This window comes from Alexandromys fortis, unplaced genomic scaffold (assembly GCF_014885135.2).
Source record: "Alexandromys fortis isolate MF-2015 unplaced genomic scaffold, M_Fortis_MF-2015_v1.1 scaffold_25, whole genome shotgun sequence".
Classification (NCBI taxonomy): Eukaryota; Metazoa; Chordata; class Mammalia; order Rodentia; family Cricetidae; genus Alexandromys; species Alexandromys fortis.
Window position 1 is genome coordinate 12478394 of NW_026067904.1, and position 23166 is coordinate 12501559.

A 23166-nucleotide genomic window follows, 5' to 3' on the forward strand; every position below is an offset into this window, starting at 1 on the left:
AGGAAGATCACATCACACCATCCACAGAAGGCAATTGCGGCTCACCTCACTTACCCATTGGACCCCTTAAGTCTCAATTATGTGCAAAAGGCATCATTTTCTTTTGGCTGTTTCCTCTCAACACACTCCATGGGGAGTAGTCTTTCCAGTCTGTTCTTCAACTCTGATATAAAGCAGGCTGATATACAGACCAAAATCCAACAAGACCAAGTTGTGGTAATAATAAGCCGTATTAACATGTGTATGGTTATTCCTAGTCTGCCCGAATCCCTGCATCAATTATCCTTCTTGTTTTGTCGTGACATGAATAGATGGGATTTCTACTTTAAGGGTCTTTTTGACCAACGCCTGTCACTGCGTCTAGGGCAGGTATGGCTTAGTCATAGGTCTACCTAGAGGTTATCACAGTAGTCATATGAGACTGAAGCCTCGTTTCTTATGTAGAGTTTTTAACTCTAGCTCCTTAACCCATCAGTCATCATAGGTGTTCTTGGGGGAAATAGTCAAAGGAGCCCTTCCATTCACCTACCCCTTTCACAGGTCGCTTACACTTTTCCTTCAGCCCACTAAAGCAAGCTTTCTCTCCTCTACCATGTTTTAGCAGTTGATAGGTAGTTGATAAGTTCTCATTGACTGCACCAACTGTCAAATGTAAGATGATTTCATCCTATAATTTTATGGATTTTATGGACATGTTTGAATACCCTGATGATTATAATTTTGAAATATCTGTGGTCTTGATACCTAGGACAGAACATTCTCATCACCTTGTGTCCTCAGCCTTCTCTATTTCCTGCCTCTCAAGCATTTGCTATTTTTATATGTTTTTTTTTTACTCATTTTGTTCATGATGCAATTTCCCTTCCCTCTTCCTCCCTTTGTCCCTGGAAGTGTTTTGTTCTGCATACTGCTCAAGGTAAAACTCATTAGTGGCTACCTTTTCTTCTGTAAATGTCTGCATCCTCATCCTTCTTTCTGAGCTACAGATTTTATATCTAACTTTTAACCAGACAGAATAGTCTAGCTATCCCAAAAGACCTTAAGCTAATAAAGGAAAAATGACTTCTTCCTCCCTCTGTGTTCCATAGGACACTGCCTGTCTTGGAGCTGAGCTGACCTTGGGTACCTCTAACTTCCCCTGCGCCTGACTCATGTCATCCTCTTGGTTTCTCGAAAGGCCTGTGCTATTTCCCCATCACTTCCCAGTTGAGTTCTCCTCTTGCATGTTCCCATATGCACCATGAAGATTTCCTGTGTCTTCACCCATTTGTTATGCACATTTTTCACAGAGAATAAGCATAGTTTGGAGACACAGAAGATGGCTTGTTCCTAAATTCTTTTTGATCAGTGTCAGCTCATATTTGGGCTCAATGAATGGATACATGAATCACAGATGCCTATGTAAAAACATTTTCCCGGTGAAACATTGTGCCTCCTTGGATATCTTGACTAATTCAAGTTAAGCACTGGAGTGATAGAAGATGCGGATATTTTTCTTGTTTTCTTGTGCGTGTGTGTGTGTGTGTGTGTGTGTGTTTTATGTGTGTTGGTATGTGTTAGTGCATGTGTGCATGTGTGCAGATGAGCATGTGCACATGAAGAACACAGGACAGTCTAGGGTGACATTCTTTAGGTTCAGTATTATTTTTCTGTTCTTGTGATAAAACACCATGACAGAGGCAGCTGATAGAAAGAGGTTTTGTTTGGTCTTGTGCTTCCAGGGGGATAAGAGGCCTTTGACATTGAGATGGGGAAGCATGGCAGACAGACAGACATGGTAGCAGAACTGATAAGGAACATCTTCTAACTACAAGCAGGAAACAGAGTGAATGGTGCATAGCTTTTGAAACGCCAAATTGTCCCCAGTAACATACTGCGTGCAGCAAGACTATGCCAACTAAACCTACACAACAGTGCTACCATCTGAGTATGAAGAATTCAAATGTCCAAGAATATGTGGACATCTCATTCAAACAACCACTGACTCTATCCAGTTTTTATTTGAATCTGAGTTCTCACACTGGTTTACAACTCAACAAGTAGCAAGTAAGCTGAGCTTGGTGATCAGTGAATCCCAGGAATTTAGCTGTATAGGATATTGAAGATCTGGGATTACATATGCACTTGACCACACTTGGTGTTTCCCAGGTGAGTTCTGGGGAATCTAGGTCAGAACCTCCATGCTATGAGGCAAGCATTTTGCTAAGTGAACCATACTACCTACTCTGAAGTTATCTTCTTAATGATAGGCCTCTTTTTCTTAATACCCAGAAGAGTACAACATTGAAGGAAGAGAAACGTTTCATTTCAAATATTTCACAGCAATATTTTGAAATGCATCAATTCTGCCTTAAAATATACTTGGCTTTTAAGCCTATAATTTAGGAAAATTGATTGTTCTATCCATCCAGGGGCTTGGGAAGTGCTCACGTGGCTTTATCTTCTACTCTTAATAAATTGTAATGGCTTGACAGTCACATGAGAGGAAGCAACGCTGACACACAGGGAGGGGCCTTCACCTCTTGCCACATATCAGCTGGATGCCCCTGCTGTGTGAGAATTGCATGGAATCTGTCACAAAAGTTCTATAGATAACAACTTTACAGAGTAGTGTTGCTACTTATTCACAGAAGCTGCATAATCCTCTTCAGGACACTAGCAGGTTCTTTACATATGGAAAGATGCTCAAGATAACATATCATGGGGCAAAGGTGACTTAATGTGATCAAATTAGAGTCCATGTAGTTGGGAGCCTGCACTTACTCTAACTCTGTGAACTTCTTGTTAAAATGCAACAAGTTTTCAAAGCAGAGCAAATTTTTATTTTATATTTTAAAGCAGGGGAGGTGGTTTGGTGAGTAATGGGTAAACATGAGATCTAAATTAGAAGACCCAACATTCATGTAAAAAGCCAGAATACCTGTAGTCTCAACACGAGGGAAACAGAGACAAGGGAATTCCTGGAGCTAGCTTGTCAGAAACAGTGAGATCCAAGATCAATGAGAGACTGTCTCAAAGAAGTAGGTAAAGAATGACAAAGACAGATACTTAAGGTTAACCTCTTGCCTTTGATGCATGAATATACATGTTGAGACATATCTGCATACATATATACACAAACAAAACCAATGCATTATATTAGATTTTTTCCACTAAGTGATTCAACTTGTTGCACTTGTATTTATACACACATGTACACATACATAATTTTATTTGTTTATTATATATATGAATGTTTGCTCTGCATGTATATCTATATGCCACAAGCGTATCTGGTGCCAATGGTGGTCAGAAGTGGATTGTCTGAGACTAGAGTGTAACATGGAGGCTGGCTTGTTTGTTGGTGGTTTCTGTTCTGCCAGACTGTTTAGCCCCAAAGAAAATCACACAGAGATCTCTATAAGTTATAAAGTTGATTGTCCCATTATTTCGGGCTACTTATTAGCTCTTTATCTTATATTAACCCATTGTTCTTATCTATGTTAGCCATGTGGCTCAGTACCTTTTTCAGTGGGGCAGATCACATCCTGCTGCTTCGGTGGTCTGGACAGGAGTGGGGGAAATCAACTTCCTCCTTCCCAGAATTCTCCTGTTCTCTTCGCATCATTTCTACTTTGTGTCTGGTTTTCCTGCCTATACTTCTTACCTGGCCAATCAGCATTTATTTAAAACATGTCTGACATATTATAGACAATTCTCCTACACCACTAGAGTTACAGATGGTTGTGAGTCACCAATGGGGACCAAATCATGGTCCCTTGGAAAGGTAGCTAGTGCTCTTAACTACTGAGCCACCTCTTTAGCTCCCCATTTTTATACTATTTTTTTTTGTTTCAGTTCTTTGAGATAGTCTGTACCACACAGCCTGTAGGCACTAAGCTGTCTTGGTAGTTCTGTCTCCCAAGCACCATCCTCCCCAGTCAACTGTCTACAGTTAGTAAGCTCATGTCTCTAGTACAGTGGTTGATTCTCAGCCTTCCTAATGTTTCGAACCTTTAATACACTTCCTTATGTTGTGGTGACCCCAACCATAAAATCGTTTTATTTTTATTGTTATGTCATAACTGTAATTTTGCTACTGTTATAAATCTAATGTAGCCAGGCAGTGGTGGGGCACTCCTTTAATCACAGCATTTGGGAGGCAAAGACAGGTGAATCTACAAGAGTTCAAGGCCAGCCTGGTCTACAAGAACTAGTTCCAGGACTGGCTCCAAAGCTACAAAGAAACCCTGTCCCAAATAATAATAATAATAATAATAATAATAAATCTTATGTAAGTATTTTTGGAGATAGAGATTTGCTAATGGGGTTACAACCTACAGGTTGAGAATCACTGCTAAAATGCATCCCTTTGACTTCTTAATCAGGGCATTTTCCTGATCCAAAGTACTCGTTCTATCCACATTGTCTTTTTTTTTCTTTCAAATATGATTTTATCTAGATCTGTGGGATCGATATGACAGTCACTTGCCATAGGTGACTATTAAACCGAAATGCACTAGATGGAATAGAGTTCAGAATTAAGATCTTCCCCCATATCTGGCTCCCTTTCAGCTATTCAGCTGTCAGAACTGATGAGAAGCCGTGGGCAAGGGCAGTGCCGCCACCGCCACGGGCGTTTCTATCAGCAGTGCTGGTTCACATGCTTAGGTTGGTACTGGGTGGCTGAGTTGCTGTGGAAATAGTGTTCTGTATTTATTACAGCAGATCGTATACCTTTGATTCCTCGTGTAATATTCTTTTCTCAATGAAATAAGTTTGTCTAACAAAGAAACTTCAAGGGTGATTCTTAGAAAGCTACAGTTTTGGAACCAGGGAGATGGCTCAGTGGGTAAGATGCCTGCTGGTACGAGCTCAAGAATGTGAGATCAGATCCCCAGAACCTGGTATCAGTGCCTGGAACCCTAGCACTGGCGGAAGAGTGCAGAGACAGGAGGGTCCGTGAAACCTGCTGGCCAACCATTCTAGACAAATCCATGAACTTTTTGATTATTTAAAGATCTTGTCTCAAAAAATACAGAGATCAGTTGAAGGAAAAACACCAGAAGTGAGCCTTACATACACAAGTATGCACAAACATGTGCATACACATCTGCATGCGTGCGCATGCGCGCGCGCGCCAATATACTTACTCCATACACAGATTTAAAAAGGAAAAAAAAAAAAAAAGAAATCTGTGGTTCTAGCTCAAGTTGCCTGCCCTTTAAACAGCTTTCTTGCATCTGGGAGTTCTATGTAAAGCTAATTTCTATTAAATTAGTAACTTTGAGTAGAGCTAATTCCTAATGTAACATAGGTATTTAAAAACATTTTGGCATAAACTTGAATTACTTCAAAATTAGAAAACTCAAAACAGAACAAACATTAGGAAAATTCAGCTGTAGCAGAACAGATTAGATGGAAGCCCAAACTCGGTATTTGAAACTCTTGGCACTTCATTTCCTTCTCTCTCCAGCTTTCCCATGTGGATCAAAACAATCACCTAGAATTCAACTGAGACCATGAATTATTTAGACAGTTTTGTGTTGCAACACCTAGATATTTGGAAAGATGATGCTTAGTATAAATTTTAATGACAAAACATGATGTTAGTAATTTGTTAGAAAATCAAAGATATAAAATGAATTGTCTGCAGAATCCATGAAGCAACTTTCTAATAACCACGGGGCTTTCCCTGGGTTCCTGTAGGTCAGAGACCTCAGACAGGCTTTGAAAGAGGAGTGAGTGACCTGGGCTTTCCCTGACAATCCAGCCTGTGTAATTGGGTTTAGAGTTCAACAGCGAGCAGGCTCTTCCCAGGGCTCTTTCTGCAAAGCCCGATCTTTACTCCTGCACAGGAAAATGGATTTGTATGTGCTCCAAATGTCCTCTTGAGAATCCCTTGCTGTGCGTTGCAGGAGACGGATGTAAGAAGCCTCCCTGAGCACTCTGGGACTGCTTTCTTGAGCCTGCTAATAAACTGCACATGGCCTCTTCAGGAGACACGAGATCATTAAACGTGGTGGGCTGTCTTCCTTGCACAGTACCCTTTGAATGTTGACACATCCTCTGGGGATCTGTTTGTACAAATCAGTTCCATTTCACCTCTCCCTCTAGCTTCTGGCTTCTGGAAAAAGCTTCTGGGTGGGGGAGGAGTTCATCTTGCTTTACTGTTCTAGGGAGTCTGTACCACTACCTTTTGTACTCATATAGTTCATATACTGTGCTCCACTTTGAGCTTGGATACTGGTGGACCTCCCAACACAGGCAGCAGGCCACCTACTTCCCCCACTAGAGATCTCTGTCTGTTTAAATCGCCCCAAAATTGCTGAGAACTACTGCCTTACCTTTGCTCTCATGTTAAAACTTTCCATTACAATGCTAATATTCTTTTTGGTTACAAAAAGTACCAAGGCACATGGTACTTTTAAATGACATTGGTTTTGAGTGACATGTATATGTCTGTCCTGGAGGCTCTCCTTCCATCTCTGCAGAGTTGCAGGAACTTGTGGAGACACACAGCTGTACTCCAGGAAGTTTTCTTCATGCCTGTGTGGGCCACTCGCTCAAACTCAGAACTGATCACAAAACTAAGTGTGCGGTAAGCTGGAGAGATGGCACAGTGACCAAGAATGCTTGTTGCTTTTGTAGAGGTTTCAGGTTCCAGTACTAGCACACACGTGATGGCTCATTTGCCATCTGTAATCCCAGGTCCAGGAGATCCAATGCCCTCTTCTAACCTCCACGGGCACCAGACTTGCACATGTATACAAACAGGCAAAACATACATACACATAAAATAAAATAAATGAAACTTTAAAAAAATGTCTAGCAGTATATATCACTCTGTGTTGTCCTATTTCTCATAGATAGTGTATGTCATATGTATATATGACAAATATATATATGAAATGTGTGTATGAATGTAAAATGTATGGAATCCTATGACTATCGTTATGCTATATAAAATGATTACAAGGATGGTTTTATACTCTAAAAACCTTGTTCCAAAAATCATATTCGTGAACACAGTGTGTTCAGAAGAATATGTTTATTTTCAAAGCAGAATTCTTTTTATGTTTCCTTCTCTGTGACTTACATCTCTTCCAGTGCTCTGACCTACTATCATCTGTGCCCATGATTATTCTATTCCTTATGAAATATTAATTGGCTTTCTAAGCCATTTAATAACAAAGGCTTAAAACTTGGGAAAGGGCATTAACCTTAATGGGAATCTATAAACTCAGTCCTCGGTCATTTGCAGGGAAAGTCTTTGTATAGGTTCATAAAAACAGTTCTGCTTCCCTTTCAATTCTCTTGATGCTTGCTGAGGGGAAGTGAATATTTGATAAGCAATCAAGGAGAGAAGGCAAGTAAACACACTCTAGCTCCAAAAACCTCTACTTAAGTTTTTACGTGTCTTAAATCTTTATTCTTTACTTTTGTGCCATATTGACAAATCAGCTAAAAAGCTACTCAGGGCTGGGAGATAGTGAAGTGTGTAGTGCATCCAAAATCCCAGCACTCCTACAGCTATATGGAGAGAGTGTAACCCCAAGAAGCTGATGGGACTGCTACCCTAGGAGACAGCATGAACAAGAGACCCTGTCTCAAATGAGATAGATGGCTGCGCCCACACCCACTGTTGTCCTCTGACCTCCACACAAGCCTCCAGCACAAATACACACACAATGAGAAGCCTCTTCAGCATAAACCCCCTATTCTGCACGAGTCCCGCTTCTTTCACAGGCTTTGATAATTGTAGGCAGAACACGAATGTTCCTTCTAAGTGTGCAGGAAAGCAAGGCTTGCTGACCCTCATTTCAGTTTGATGACTCACCAAATGATAGTCTATGCACTGGGTGCCTGCGATTTTCCCTTTCAAAAAGTTCATATCTGTTTTCCTCTTCTAATCTTGAAATCATTTGAATTTGAAAACAACAACAAAAAATGTTCCAGAAGTAGTACCCTGTTTCACCTCCACTTCCAAGGCAACCAGAGTTACGGTGACCGTGGATACACATCCTACGCACCAGTTAAGCATCAGCTTAAAATATGATTTGCTAATACTTTCTAAGTCTTCCTTGGCAAAGGTAAAATATAGAGTGATTTATAAAGGTTGTAGAAATAGATGAGTCACACTGGAGAATTTCAGGTGTGTGTATGTGTATGTATGTATAATGAATATAAAACTTATGGAATCCTATGGATATGTTATGCTATATAAAATGGCCTATATGACGATCACCTCCTTATGGTACATTTTGACAATAATTTAAATCACTTGAATGAAAATGATGTGTCATATGATATGTAACTACACATTATTGATAGTGATGTGAATATTGGAAAAAATAATAAAAGAAAAAACTGCATGTAATTTTGTGTTTTATAACAGCCAATGAGGGATGGATGGATGTTTCATTCCCTAAGAGAGCATGTTGTTCTCATAGAGGACTGATACCCAGTTCTCTGTACCAACATCAGGGGGCTCACAATTATCTGTAACTCCAGTGGCAGAGAATCACACCTTTCTGAACTCCACAAGAACCTGCTCTTATGTGGGCACACCCAAACACAGACACATGAATGTATGAACAATTGAAAATTAAACAACAAAATCAGCCAGTGATTCAAATATAAAACTCTACCATATCTTGAGAAATTTTTACTAAAAATATTTTCCAATACAATAATGATCAAACTATGTTGAACTTTTAATATCACTCTAAAGTTTTAATGTAGTTATTAATCAATTTGTAATATTATAAATTATTAATAATTTCAATACTAAAGGAAGTATAACCTCAATAATTAGCAAGTTTCTTACCTTATTATTTTTCAGTGATTCTATGATGGTTATAGTTTTCCTAAGTTTTTTAAGGCACTGTAGAGTTATCAAATCTAATCACTATGAAATAAATGTGTATGTTTAATGTACAGAAACTTAGTTATTCATATTGCCATTATGCATACAGAAAGAAACTCCTTTCACATCTTATGTCTATAACACATTAGATAAGTATCTCAAAACTTTAATGGTAACTGTGACCACCAGCTCTTTAGAGGAGGACTCCTTAATAAACTTTTAAATTCAGTTGTTAATATGATTTTTTTTATCAACTTGAACTGGCCATAAGGTGTCCAGACATTTCACTATTAATTAGGTGAGAATCTTCCAACCAGTTTAAGACGTCACTCAAAAAGAAGCAAATGGTTGGAAAGAGGGACTTTCTGCTGCCCGATTCTGACTGAACTACAGTGCAGGTGCTTTCTCAGACTGAATGAAGCCTTAGCTCTCACGGGGCCTGCACCTGCATGGCTGCAGCTAGAATACATTACCAACTCTGCTAGTCCTCAGACCACAGCTTCGTACTGGCTTTGCTGAGGATGCAGACTGCTGGCTGCAGATCTTGAGATTTCCAAGCCTCCAAACTTCATGTCACAATCAATGCTTTATTTTCAAAAACACATGCATAGAAGCACACCAGCAGGCATGTGCACATACACATATGTATGTTTATAACTAATATGTATGAATAGAAATAACACACAGAGTCATGCCAACTTAAATAAATCTTTAAACTTTAATAATGATAATATACCTGGGAAATGGCTCAGTTGATAATGTGCTTGTGATGCAAGAATGTGAATCTGAATCCAATTCTCAGAACATACATTTAACATAATGTAGATGTAGTGGCACATATTTTAATATAAAAATTGGGGTGGTGGAAGAAGAGGATCCCAGAGGCTTAAAGGTCAACCAGTCTTGACTAAACAAGTCCAAGACCAGAAAGAGACTCTGTCTCAAACAACAGGATGGACAGCTTATGAGGAATAGCATGCAAGTTGTTGCCTGTCTGAGACACACACACACACACACACACACACACACACACAAATATAACTTTACTTATTATGTCACTTAATACAAATAATTTAATTCTGTTTTCCTGCTTTATTAGTTTCGCAAACAAAGGAAACAGTATTTGTTAATAATTTACTGGTGAATTTCAGAGAATGTGAATAATTTGGTCAACCTCACACAGCAAAGAAGATTATATAGAAGAACTCAAACCCATGTCTACATTTGCTGACTTTAATGCCGTCTGTTCATCTTTGTATATGGATTAAATAGTATTCTGTGTTTTGAGTTTAATTGCATTCTGGGTCCAAATTCACCAGTTGGATCTCGTTACTTAGTTTGTCAGTGCTATAACACAGGTAGAACTTCCATTTTATTAACATACTTAATTCAGTATTTTATTAAGATTTTGTTAATTTTATAAAATGTGTTTCATCATATTGAACCCATCCCTTCCACTAATCTCTTCCAGATCTACCCCCTATATCCTCACCCCTCCCAACTTCCTCTCCTCTCTTTTTTTTCTAAACCACACCAGTCCAGTTTTGCTTCCCATATACTCATGCTCAGAAGTCTTATATTTTAACTGAATTTTTATTTAAATTTAAATTTTAAATGTAAAAATTTTGAGAATATCAAGTGAGTACTGTATTTACATTGTTCCCACCTCTCCTGCTCCCCTACTTAGCTCATGTGTCCCTTCCCACTCACTCTCAAATCCATGTGCTCTTCTTTAATTATTACTGTAATGTGCTGACATGCACCAACACACATGTACATATAACCTACCAAGGCCATTTAGCATTGCTTATATGCACATCTCTGTTCAAGGCTGATCATTTAAAATAGGGTAACCTATCAGGCAAGGGTCTTGTCCTTGGGGAAAATCAAATCTACCTCTCTCCAACCCGCTGGTCATGGAACCTTGTGAAATTGTCCCCATCTACACTGGTGCATCAGCTAGTATTGACACTCGATCTTGTGTAGGTGACCATATTGTTTGCGGCTTCAAGTTCCCTGTCATTTCCAGAGACACAATCTAGCAAGCAGCATCCTGGTGCTACAGCTTTTATAAAGTCTCTGCCACTCTTCCACAATGTTATCTGGACCTTAGATTGCATTGTAGATTTACTAATTGTGATTCGGTCTATAGGTAATTGTCTTAAACTGAGTTTAGATACAAACTAAAATGAAGTACAAATGGTTCAAGACAATGGAGAAAAATGTTGAAATATCAGTTAAGAATACTTACTACTTTTTCAGAAGTCTTGGGTTTAATTCTCATTTATTCTTAAAACCAGTAAATATATTAAATATGTAATTTAATATATAGTAAACATATGAACACATAGTAACAAGGTCTCACTATATAGCTCAAGTTGGCCTTTCATTTTGTAACCCTCCTACCTCAAGCTCCAGATTGCTCAGATTACAGGGATGTGCCAATACCTCTAATTCAAAAGCATAGAATCTTTGTCAAGGCAGGTTCAGGAGATTTATATTATAAAATATTTTCATTTATTTTAAGACAATTATCAACAGTTTTTAGCACGTGAGAGATACGTATTTACAGTTTCCACTACAATTCAATATATAAATTCAAAATATACTGTACGATGATGTGGGAGTCCTCTCTGTGTGTTTCTTGTATTGGTTAATGAATAAAGAAGCTACCTTGGCCTGATAGAGCAGAACAAAGGTAGGCAGAGAAGACAGAATTCTGGGAGGAAGAAAGGAGAGTCAGAGAGACTCCATGGAGCCTCCGGAGACAGACTCTGGGAATTTTACCCAGTAAGCCACTGATACATGGTGATATACACATTAATAGGAATGGGTTAAATTAAGATGTAAGAGTTAGCCAATAAGAAACTAGAGCTAATGGTCCAAGCAGTGATTTAATTAATATAGTTTCTGTGTGATTATTTTAGTTCTGGGCAGCTGGGATGAACAAGCAGCCCTCTCCATGCAACACTACTATAGAGGAGATCTAAGATCATAGTATGTAGAAGACCTGGATCTACCAATAAACACTGTCTGAATTTGATGTTCAGGTTTGGTAGGAAAGTGGTGAGTTTGTTGATGACAAAGCTCTATGGCTATACTTCACCTTTCTTGTCAGTAATGTCTTAAACTTCTCATGATTCTGGTGTGTGTCTTGCCTACTGTATCTTCTTAAGAAACCAACACAAACTTGCTTCATAATTGGTAGTGTAAAAGCCTATTCGTTGGTAACCTGGTGGTGATTATCCCATAGTTAATAAGTAGAGACGAGAAATCTGATAATGTAAGGAAGATTTAAGTGAGGGAAGCTCAGTCAGAAGAGGCTTTGATTACACTTAACTGGGTTGACCGATACTACTTGTAATAAACCTTAGACTATGAAAGAAGCACAAGTCCCACTAGAGTATACTCTCTGATAATTTCCTAATCAAATCTTGCACACTGAGAGTGGAAAAACATCAAGCCTTACTGAGAACCATAAATATCATTGTCTTAAAACTGGAGAGATGTCTCAGGGGTGGAGAGAACTTACCATTCTTGCAGTGGACCTAGGTTTTGTTCCCAGCACCCAGATCAGGTGACTCACAACCACCTGCAGCTCCAATTCTAGGGGATCCTATATACTTTGATCACCCCAGAATTCTGTACATATGTGATGCATATAACTGCATATAGGCACACAAATATACATTCATAAAATAAATATTTTAAAAATCATAGTCAGTGGGTTGCCTTTCTGTCTTAGCAACAGTGTCCTTTGCTTTACAGAAGCTTCTCAGTCTCAGTAGGTCCCATTTATTCAATGAGGCCCTTACTGTCTGTGCTGCTGGGGTTATACGTAGGAAGTGGTCTCCTGTGCCCACGTGTTGTAGAGTACTTCCCACTTTCTCTTCAATCAGGTTCAGTGTGTTTGGACTGAGAGCATCCAAACTGCCTAGGCTCCCACAAAGCCAATACGTGCAGTAGGATCAAAAACCCATTACCATTGTTCTTGAGTTCTCAGTAGTCCTCCTTGTCCGCTATGTTCAGCGAGACCGGTTTATCCCGGGCTTTTGTCAGACCCAGGCCAGCTGGCCTTGGTGAGTTCCCTATAGAACATCCCCATTGTCTCAGTGTGTGGGTGCACCCCTCGCGGTCCTGAGTTCCTTGCTCATGCTATCTCTCCTTCTGCTCCTGATTTGAGGGGGACTTGATTGGGGGAGGGGGAAGGAAATGGGAGGCGGCGGTGGGGAAGAGACAGAAATCTTTAATAAATAAATATATAAATCAAATAAATAAATAAATAAAAATCATAGTCATACAAATAATGGATAGAAAAGTTGTTTCTATATGTATAAACTGAAAGTAAGCAAAGGCTTACTAAAAATGGTCTTTGTCAATCCAATTAAGTGTAACTAACACCTTTTCTGACTGAGTTTATATAATTTACATTGTCGGATTTCCCTTCTCTACTTATTAAATATGGGATAATCATCACCAGGCTACCAAAGAATAAGCTTTTGACACTGCAAACTATGAAACAAGTTTGTAATTGCCTTCTTAAGAAGATACAGTAGACAAGACACACACAGCAGTCATGAGATGGTTAAGACATTATTGAAAAGAAAGATGAAGTATAGCCATGGCACTTTCTCTTCATTCAGATCTCAGATCTCTTTTATAGTAGGAGATCTTTTGAATTCTATATTGAAATTTAGTGAAAACTATAAATGTTGATCTCTCACATTAATTTAGGCAACAAATTGGGGCATTAATGACTCAGTTTGTAATGCTGAAGAAAAATAGGTAATCATAAAGTAGTAATTATCTTATTCCATGTATCCCAGGAATATACCTAAAGATTATTAAATGAAAACTTAACAAAAGAGCATAGAAGAAATGACACCCAAGATCATTACCAAAGTGTATAAAGCACTTCTCTCATAAACCAATAGATAGGAAAAGAAAGTTAAAAATAAAATTTAATGGTTACATGAAGAAACATACCTCTGGCTTTCTAATAATGCATAGTCATTCAAATATTGGCAAGTTAAGTAAATAATAACCATGAAGGAACATTTAGTATGCTGGTAGCCATTGCATTCAGAAGTATTGATAACTGGTGGATAATAAATTTGAACAGTGGACCTGGGCTAGTATTTTACCCCCACTTTAAACAATAAAATGTTGATTAATTATTTTAGAGTTGTTTTCTTTGCTTTCTTAAATTTATTACATTGTGTGTCTGCATGTCTGTGTTTTGAGTGCATGTGTGTGTTTTGTGTGCATGTGTGTGTGTTTTGTATGCCTATGTGTGTGTGTGTTTGTGTGTGTGTGTATGTATGTGTAGGTCAGAGAACAACTTCTTGGAATGGTTCTCTTCTTTTACCTTGTAGGTCTTAGGGTTCAAACTCAGGTTGTCATGTTTTGTAACAAGCATCTTTACACACTGTTTTATATTGTAATTGAAATTGTATTGTAAATCATGGATATTATAAAATTTGTAGCTTAACAGTGACATGTTTGTATATGTCAAAAGAACAAGGGATCAATTAGACCAGCTAGTTTTACATCATCTTGACCCAAGTTAGAGTCATCAGGAGGAAGCAACCTCAATTGAGAAAATGCCTCCATAAAATCAGGATGCAGATAAGCCTGTAGGGCCTTTTCATCAATGGTGACTAATGGGGGAAGTGTCAGTCCATTGTGTGTTGGGCCATTTCTTAAATGAGCAGGGAGTAAGCTAGCAAAAAGCCCTCCTTCTTGGTTCCTGCTTCCAGGTTCCGTCCATTAGGTTCTGGCCCTATTTGAGTTTCTGTCCTATCTTCCTTTGATGATGATTGTGATGCAGAAGCCTAAACCAAAGAACCCTCCTCCCCAAGTTGCTTTGGTCATAGTGTTCCTTCACAGCAATAGTAATTTTAACTAAATCACTAACCGAGCCATCTTGCTGGCTAATTTTTTAATTAACATACTGTAATTGTACATATTTGTAAAACATAGAGCATGCTGTATATAATATTCAGGTCAAGGTAATCAGCATTCCCATCTCTTTATCATTTATTTGTATAATCATTTGGCCCAAGTTAGAAACAAAGAAAATGCTGAAAAAAAAAGAAAAGAAGTCTGAATATTACTTTAAATAGGAAACAAGAAATAAAAAGACCAACAAACCCAAAATCTGAATGTTTGAAAGGCTTTGAGATTACCTGTGAAGACAAACCAAGAAAGAAGAGCATAGAGAAATAATAAAAGAGTAGTGAAAGGCTACAAGAGTGTATCTCTGGCATTCAGTGAAAGAGCCTCTCTTACAGACATTAACTAAGAGAAATAGGACTCCAAGATGAATCTGAAAACACCAAGCACAACTGGTATTGCAAATACGAAATTTTCTACTCAAGGGATCAGACCCCAGTGGTTTTGCAAATTATTTTATCAAAAACAGTAGGACTGGATAAGCTAAGTTTAAGGTGAGCAAATACAACATGGGGGATGGGGGAACGGAAATTACCCAGATTTATATGATGTCAAAGTGATCCCATCAGGAAGGATACCCCCCCAACAGGCAAATTCTGGTGCTCCTAGACTTGTGAATATAGATGAAACTTATTGGCTGTTGAATCTGGTTTACTTTATTTAGTTTGGTGGTTCAGATACTGTTTACCATTGATAAATATTTAGTTATCGGGTGAAGGGGAGGGTCATTTATGCGGTGTCTGAATTAAGCCAACGCCACAGCAGATGCTTTATATGTTACTCAATGTAGCTACAATATTGATTTTTTTTGATTAAATTATTTTACCTTTTGACAGAAAAGTACTAAGTTATCATCAGTGAATACTTCTATTGAACATCTGCTACACTCAAAAGAGAAATGAAACTCAGTTTGAAGACAAAGTTAGCATCCAAACAGCTTGCTAGTCAACAAACAAAGGCCCTTCACTTCCCCTGGATGGTTGTGTTTGACTACAATAGTGAATGTCCAGAACAAAGAAACCTTGGAAACTACTGAGATATGGAATGAATTACTCTGATGGGATGTGGAACATGTGATCCTGACAATTTCAGTGGTCGCTTAAAACTCCCTAGTCACTGGCTAAAAATAGCTTTCCTTGCCTTTTGAGGTCTTAGGATGCTTCTGCTATATTTACTGTTGTTTATCCCATGTGTATTCAGGGAATTGAGGAGTCTAAAGAACTGGTGTCCGTAATGCATGGATTAGCTATTGCCAATATCAATTTCAAAGCTGAGAAAGAATTAACTCAGTACAGTCTGAAGTGGGATCAGTTAAGATACGAGAAGCACAGAGGGCTATTTGGACAGATTTTGAAAGAGTATTACAACATACGACATACACCTATTCATTAAGATAATAATAGTAAGAGCATGTTGGGAAACACCTTACTCTTCCAATTGTCACTGAAGCTTCGCCATCCTAAAACTTAATCCTTATTGAATAAACCATCTTTATTGTGTAAAATTATATCAGAAATAGAATCTGTGTAGTGTTAGGGAGGTATGCATATATGGAATATGTGAGAATGGTGTGTGTGTGTGCCAGAAGACAAGCTCTGGTGTTGCCTTAGTGAGGGTTACTATTGCTGAGATGAAACACTATGTCTTTCCTCCCGAAAGCAGTTCAGGGAGGAAGTGGTTTGTTCAGCTTATGCTTCCATATCACACATCATCAAAGCAAGTCAGGACAGGAACTCGAGCAGGACAAGAACCTGAAGCCAAGAACTGATACAGAAGCCATGGAAGGGTGCTACTTACTGGTTTGCTCATCATAACTTGTTCAGCCTGCTTTCTTACCAGGCCAGGACCACCAGCCCAGGGGTGGCACCACCCACAATGGGGTGGGTCTTCCTCCACTGATCACCAATCAAGAAAATGCTTTACCACTGGATCTTATTGAGGTATTTTCTCAATTGAGATCACCTCCTCTCTGATGATTCTAGATTGTGTAAAGTTGACATAAAACCAGCCAATATAAGTGCTGTTCCTCAAATGCATCCACCTGTCCATTGTTGCATTAGGAGCGGCGGGGCTGCATCCCTGGCACCCGGCCGCCCGCATGGCTAGCTTATGCCCGAAATAATTACACGGAAACTGTATTCTTTCAAACACTGCCTGGCCCGGCTAGGTCCAGTTTCTTATTGGCTAGCTCTTACATATTGTTCTAACCAATTTCTAATATTCTGTGTAGCCCATGAGCTGGCTTACCAGAGAGGATCTTAACCTGCGTCTGTCTGGAGTGGGAGCATCATGTCGACTCCTCGACTTAGCTTCTTTTTCCCAGCATTCTCTTCTATCTACTCCGCCTACCTAATTTTCTGTCCTATGAGGGCCGAGGCAGTTTCTTTATTATTAACCAATGAAATCAACAGATAAGATACAAGACCCACCTCCATCAGTCCATTGGGACAGAGTCTCAAGGGCCTTGACCTCACTAAGTAGATGAGGCTGGTTGACCAGTAAGCCCCTGTCTATATCTCCTCAGCACTGAGATTTCAGGTGTCCACTCTCTCAGCTTTTTGTGGTATGTGTTAGGAATCTGAAGTCACGTCCTAATGCTCATATGAAAAATACTTTACTGACCAAGTCATCTCCCAGCCATGTCAATATATGTGTGTGTATGCATATATACATATATATTAGATTAATTTTATTTATGTATGGGTGTTTAGCCTGCAGGCATGTATGTGCACCACATGTAGGCCTGATACCTCTGAGCCAGAAAAAGGCATTGGATCATCTGTAACTGGAGTTACAAAAGGTCGGAGATACTATATGGGTGCTGGGAATTGAACCTAGGTCCTCTGCAAGAACAATCTCTCCACCCATCTCACTATAATTTTTAACAATTTAAAAGAGTCACCACAGTCTTCAAAAATGTAGTTCTCATTGTTAAAAAAAAAAATTTTAAAAAGTGTGCTTGAAAGCAACATTATCTGAGTTAAAGAGAAACTAAAACACTATAACAAAATGAAGCATCTTAAAACAAGAAACAAAAATGTACCATAAACAGTCTACTGATAGATTAGTTTTAGAAATAAAAATTAATAATTATGAATGCATACTTTCATTTAAACTTTAAAAATAATAAGTGGTCATTCATTTATAACTTAAATATACCTCATGCCTTAAAAATGAATCATGTCTCTAATTTTGGTCTAGGTTAACATGACATATCTTTAACTTTTGATTCAACGTTTCAGAATTATCATAAAAAAATAAGCCCATATCACTTTGATCAACACAGGATACTTATATAAACATGGCCTTTTGGAGTTTTGTATTTGCCTTAGCTGTGTTACTGAGACCATTTTCTGTTTAAGTGTCTTCTTGGTCATTGTCTTTCCTATTCACTGGCATGGCTCATCTAATAATCATGTTCTCAGTGGTTTTGTCTTCAAATATAACTTTGTAGACTTCATTAAGTTCTACATCTTCTTATTTCAACTATTATTTATAGTGGACTTACATTTTAATTATGCAATAGTTGTGTTTTGAGTTAAGGTGAATCAGTTCAATATAGCTTTGGATCATTGAGACACAATAAAGATTGATAGTGACATTGGATGAAGGCTGAGTGAGTGATCACTAAATAAATATCTATTACATGTATTTTTTCTTCTTATCCCTATGACATTAAAGATTTGAATAACAAACACTTGGCAAAAAGGTTTCTTATAGTTTGGAGAGGGTTTGCTAATGAGCTTGTAAAGACTACAAAGTTATCTCAATTGTGTGTGTTAATAAATCTGGAAGAAATTAATTCCTCACTAAGTTAGGATTTTAGAATTTTAAGGCAAATGGGACCTCGTGGTTCATGCTTGTAATCCCAGTACTTGGGAGGTGGAGGCAGGAGGATCAGAAGTTAATGGTCATCCAGATTACAATCCACATCTCCAGAAGAGCTAGGTAACAAAGAGGACCCTAAGGGGGACACATATGTAGGCCCATATTTCTATATGGTATGGCAGCCAGGCTCTCAAGCCATAGTTTGTACGGGAAGTAGTCACGTAGTTTTCCAGACAGAAGCCCCCAACACACATGGATTACCCTGGGAAGGGGAAATAGATGAGATCTCCTGGGCAAATTGGGGGCCAGGTGGGTTGGGAAGTGGTAAAGAGGAAGGGATGAGGGACGAGAACATAAGGGAATGGAATGGTGGAGTTGGAGGAGGAATGGGATGGGAGAGCTATGAACGAGATATCTTGATAGAGGGAGTCATTACAGAGCTATGGAGAAACATGATGCTGGGAAATTCTCAGGAATCCACAAGGATGACCCCAGCTAAGACCCCTAGCAATAGTGGAGAGGGGCCCTGAACTGACTGTCCTTCCCCTGTAATCAGATTGGTGACTACCCTACCTGTCATCACAGAACTTTTATCCAGTAACTGATGGAAGCAGATGCAGAGAACCACATCCAAGCACCAGGCCAAGCTACGGGAGTTCAGTTGAAGAGATGGAGGAGGGATTGTATGAGCCAATGTCATGACAGGGAAATCCACAGAGACAGTTGACTCCAACTTGTGGGAGATGATGGACTCTCGACAGGGGATACTACATGGGACTGAACCAGGCCCTCTGCATGTGGGAGACAATATTGTAGCCTGGTCTGTTTGTGGGATCCCTGACAGGGGGACCAGAATCTGTACCTAGTTCGTGAGCTGGCTTTTTAAAGCCCATTCCGTATGATGGGACACCTTGCTCAGCCTTGATGGGTGGGCAGGGGGTTGCTTGGTCCCTTCAACTTGATGTGCCAGACTTCGTTGACTCCCCATAGTAGGCCTTACCCTTTCTGAAAAGTAGACAAAGGTGAGATGGGAGGAGGTGTGAGGAGGAGGGGAGGGAGGATGAACTATGGTTCATATATAACATGAGTAAAAAAATTAAATATAAAAAGAAAAAGAAGCGTATCAATAAAAGGGAATGCACAGAGAACTTTGCAGATACTGTTAACTGTTTGAGCACAGGTTCAGCGACTCCTTTCCACAAATGTGACAAGCCACACTCTCTTCATTTGTCATGTCGATAACATGATTTTGTAAATAGCAGACCAAATGGAAGATAAATCCTTCCTGAAAAATCAAAGCTTGGAAAGGCCATGACCGAAGTAGAAGTGTGTTTCCCGTGGATGTCAAGAGTTCTTTGGAAAGATCTTACTGTCTGCTCTAATTAAATTTCAAGGGAAGCTGTTTCCCTCTCAGGAGACCTCTACATCCCTCGGGGATCCATGGAAGAGAGACTGGGTCTTGACCTGTCTCCCTTATGCCTCAAGAAGCACTTGCAAGAAAATTGTAATACTTGTCTTAACTCACAAAAGAAATGCCCACCTTTTTAAGCACTTCTGCATATTTAGGGTCTGTTAAAATACTTTCCTGTTGCAGAGTCATGTTGTGATACGCTTAGCAATACTTTATTCAATTACTACTAAATTTAGACATTCTCTCCAAACTTTATGAATTTTAATAAATACTTGCTGAATTATAAAGGCAGACATGAAATTTTCATATGAAGTGTCTTCACAATGCTAATTTCTGAACTCAAGATTTTAAATAACTTTGTATTCAATTTTAGAATAAGTTACTAAATTTTGCACAAAACCAGAATTGCCAGACTTGGTTTAAAGGTATAAGGGAATACTAGAAACATCTGACTGTATTTTGTGAAAATAGAGACGCAGTTTAATAACATAAAACATCTAGTTCCTCTGCAGGTTGTTGTAAGAACTACTTTCTCGCTCCATTTCAAGAAAAAGTTTATTCTAACCTATTATAAGACTAATCCACCTAGTAGATAACATTACCTTGATGTGAGAAAGAAACATCTAGACCAACTCCTTTAAAAAGAAAGAAAGAAAAGGTTAAGCCAAGTCCTTAATATGCAGCTTGAACTTGTCCACTCTACACACTGAACTGAAGTCCCTCGGCCCTCAGTGACTACATTTCTTAAGAGGTAGTATAGTTTCTTGGCAAGCTGCTGAGGTAAAATGCCATCAGGGTCCCTTAGAGGAGAAGGGGCTTACTTGGAATCACAGTTTCTAATTACTGTTCATCATGGCTGGAAGCTCAAGGCAGTAGGGATTTGAAGCATATAGTAACATCCACAGTCAAGAAGCTGGGCTGGGTGAAGGAGTCAACCACATGTGTGCCTACACTCATCTCTCTTTCTCCAGTCTTACACAGTTCAGGGCTCGTTCCATGAAGTGCTGCCACCCACTTTGGGTAGGTCCAAATTAAATTGATTGAAAACGCGATTAAAGCAATCAAACTCCACATATATACCCACCCACAGGCCAGCCTAACCTAGACAATCCCTCCCTGAGACTCTCTTCACAAATCATTCTTGATTGTGCCAAGTGGAAAATTATTTAAACGAGACCTGCCAATAGCAAATCAGTCAAAATGTCAGCATCGATAAGGAAAGGACTCATATAGCCTTGCCGGTTACTGAGAGGCTCCTGGTAACTTGGAATACAGGGACTGCATGGGTGGTCCATGCTTCAGGGGATGGTCTAACACCCAAGCTCCTCCCGGCAGGCAGCACTAATTGGACTCGGAGGACTTTCTAAAAAGAGGAAATAAGGTTGGGAAGAAGTCTTTGAAGGAGATGTGGATGGAGTTGAACGGGCAGAAGTGGTGACTGGACAAGATGAAAATATATCTTATAAACGTGTGAGATTCTCAAAGAATGAATTCTAATGTATAAAAAAATAAGTTTAACAATTATCCTGGAAGTCATTAAAATATGAACTGATGGGAGTTATCATTGTTTATAAATGCAGCAAATAAAAATATTTGCAATTCATCATTGCAGTGCTGGTACACTGTAGCGCCTGCAACATGCGGGAGACAGACTGAAAATTGAATCCTGCCAAGAGTTCGTGTTCAAAGGGCTTGAGTCTCAGCTTTAACAAGAAGTGATGGCTGGATGCTGCCCAAGATACCTGAAAAAAAAAATCCTCAGACACCCACGTCGCATCATACTACTCTTTAGTCTTGCAGGGAGCAGATGCATTTGATTAGAGACCATGAGTTTCTCATGACAGCATTCATGAATAAATTCAGTCGTAATTTGATGGGTGTTCATATGTGAGATGTTGGAATAAACACGATTCCTGTCTTACTTTGTGATTCTTTTTGTCTAGGACCCACGGATCTCAGCATGAAGCGGCAGCTGGCGGCTGGCTCAGGATCCTCCAGCAGTTCAAACTCCAGACCTCAGCTCAGTCCAACAGAAATCAACGCTGTGAGACAGCTTGTCGCAGGGTACCGAGAATCCGCTGCATTTTTATTGCGCTCTGCGGATGAACTGGAAAATCTCATTTTACAACAGAACTGAAGCAAACGAGGTCCATACCCACCGAGTTCTAAGTTTGTAGTTCCCACTAATGACACTTGATTTCCCAGCAGAGATGCTCCTGGGCTTGCAGCACAGTCTCTGAAGAGAAACACTTCCGTCCTGCCTCGTAGTCCTTGGCCCGTACACGGGTGTGTTAAGAAGCTTCAGAGGAACTCGGACCTCGAAGTACTGGAGATGCTTAAATGTGCCCAGCCAGTTGCTTTCTGGTTTAGTGTGTCAACATAAATATCATAAGCAATTTTTTTTAAAAAAAGGCTGCATATTCTTAATTCAAGGATAAAAACGAAGAAGCTTGTAGTATATATAAAAAATAGTTCAAGATCCAACTGAGATATTAGTGGAGTTTTCTACTGACTTATTGGACCGGAAGCTGAAGTATCTGGGAAAAAAAAAGCCAAATTTCTTGTTGCTACAGGATATGACAGCAATGAAAAGGATCTTGTATTTTAAAAGAAAAATGTAATTTTTATAAAAAGAATACTTGTTTTTCATTCAAAAATGGTCATTTTTACTTTGGTAACTTTTTCATAGGTCCTAAAAGAAAACTGTTTTTTGAGAAACTACTGTAAATACCCTTCCCACATCCCTTTTGCCTTCTACTCTTTCCAAATTCTTTCTAGATATGTATAAAAGAAAAACAACACTCAATGCTGGGAAAAAAAAAAAAAAAAAAAAAAAAAAAAAAAAAAAAAAAAAAAAAAAAAAAAAAAAAAAAAAAAAAAAAAAAAAAAAAAAAAAAAACCTTTGCCTACGTTCTGTAAGCCGTCCAGTCAGGAACTACTTCCAAGAGATGCCTACATTCTGTACTTAACGCCAGTCTCCAAACACCCACGCGACATGGCAGCTTACCACAGCAGTTTTCATCCCAGAATTTTCTAAACGTTATAAAACAAAGCGAAAGCCGGCACAAGGCGCTTTCCTTAGAGATGATCGCCCCTGGGGGCGCTGCTCGCCCTGGTTGAGCCG

At 39.1% G+C, this 23166-nt stretch overlaps 1 protein-coding gene across 1 annotated transcript in view; it reads left to right on the forward strand.

The window, feature by feature from the left end:
* Positions 1-22749, forward strand: part of Nol4 (nucleolar protein 4) — a 351023-nt gene extending 328274 nt beyond the window's left edge. Inside the window, exon 10 of the mRNA XM_050135051.1 lies at positions 21986-22749. Within this exon, the coding sequence (XP_049991008.1) occupies positions 21986-22179 (194 nt within the window). The 3' untranslated portion in view covers positions 22180-22749. The remainder of the gene's footprint in view (positions 1-21985) is intronic.
* The last annotated feature ends 417 nt before the right edge of the window (positions 22750-23166 follow it).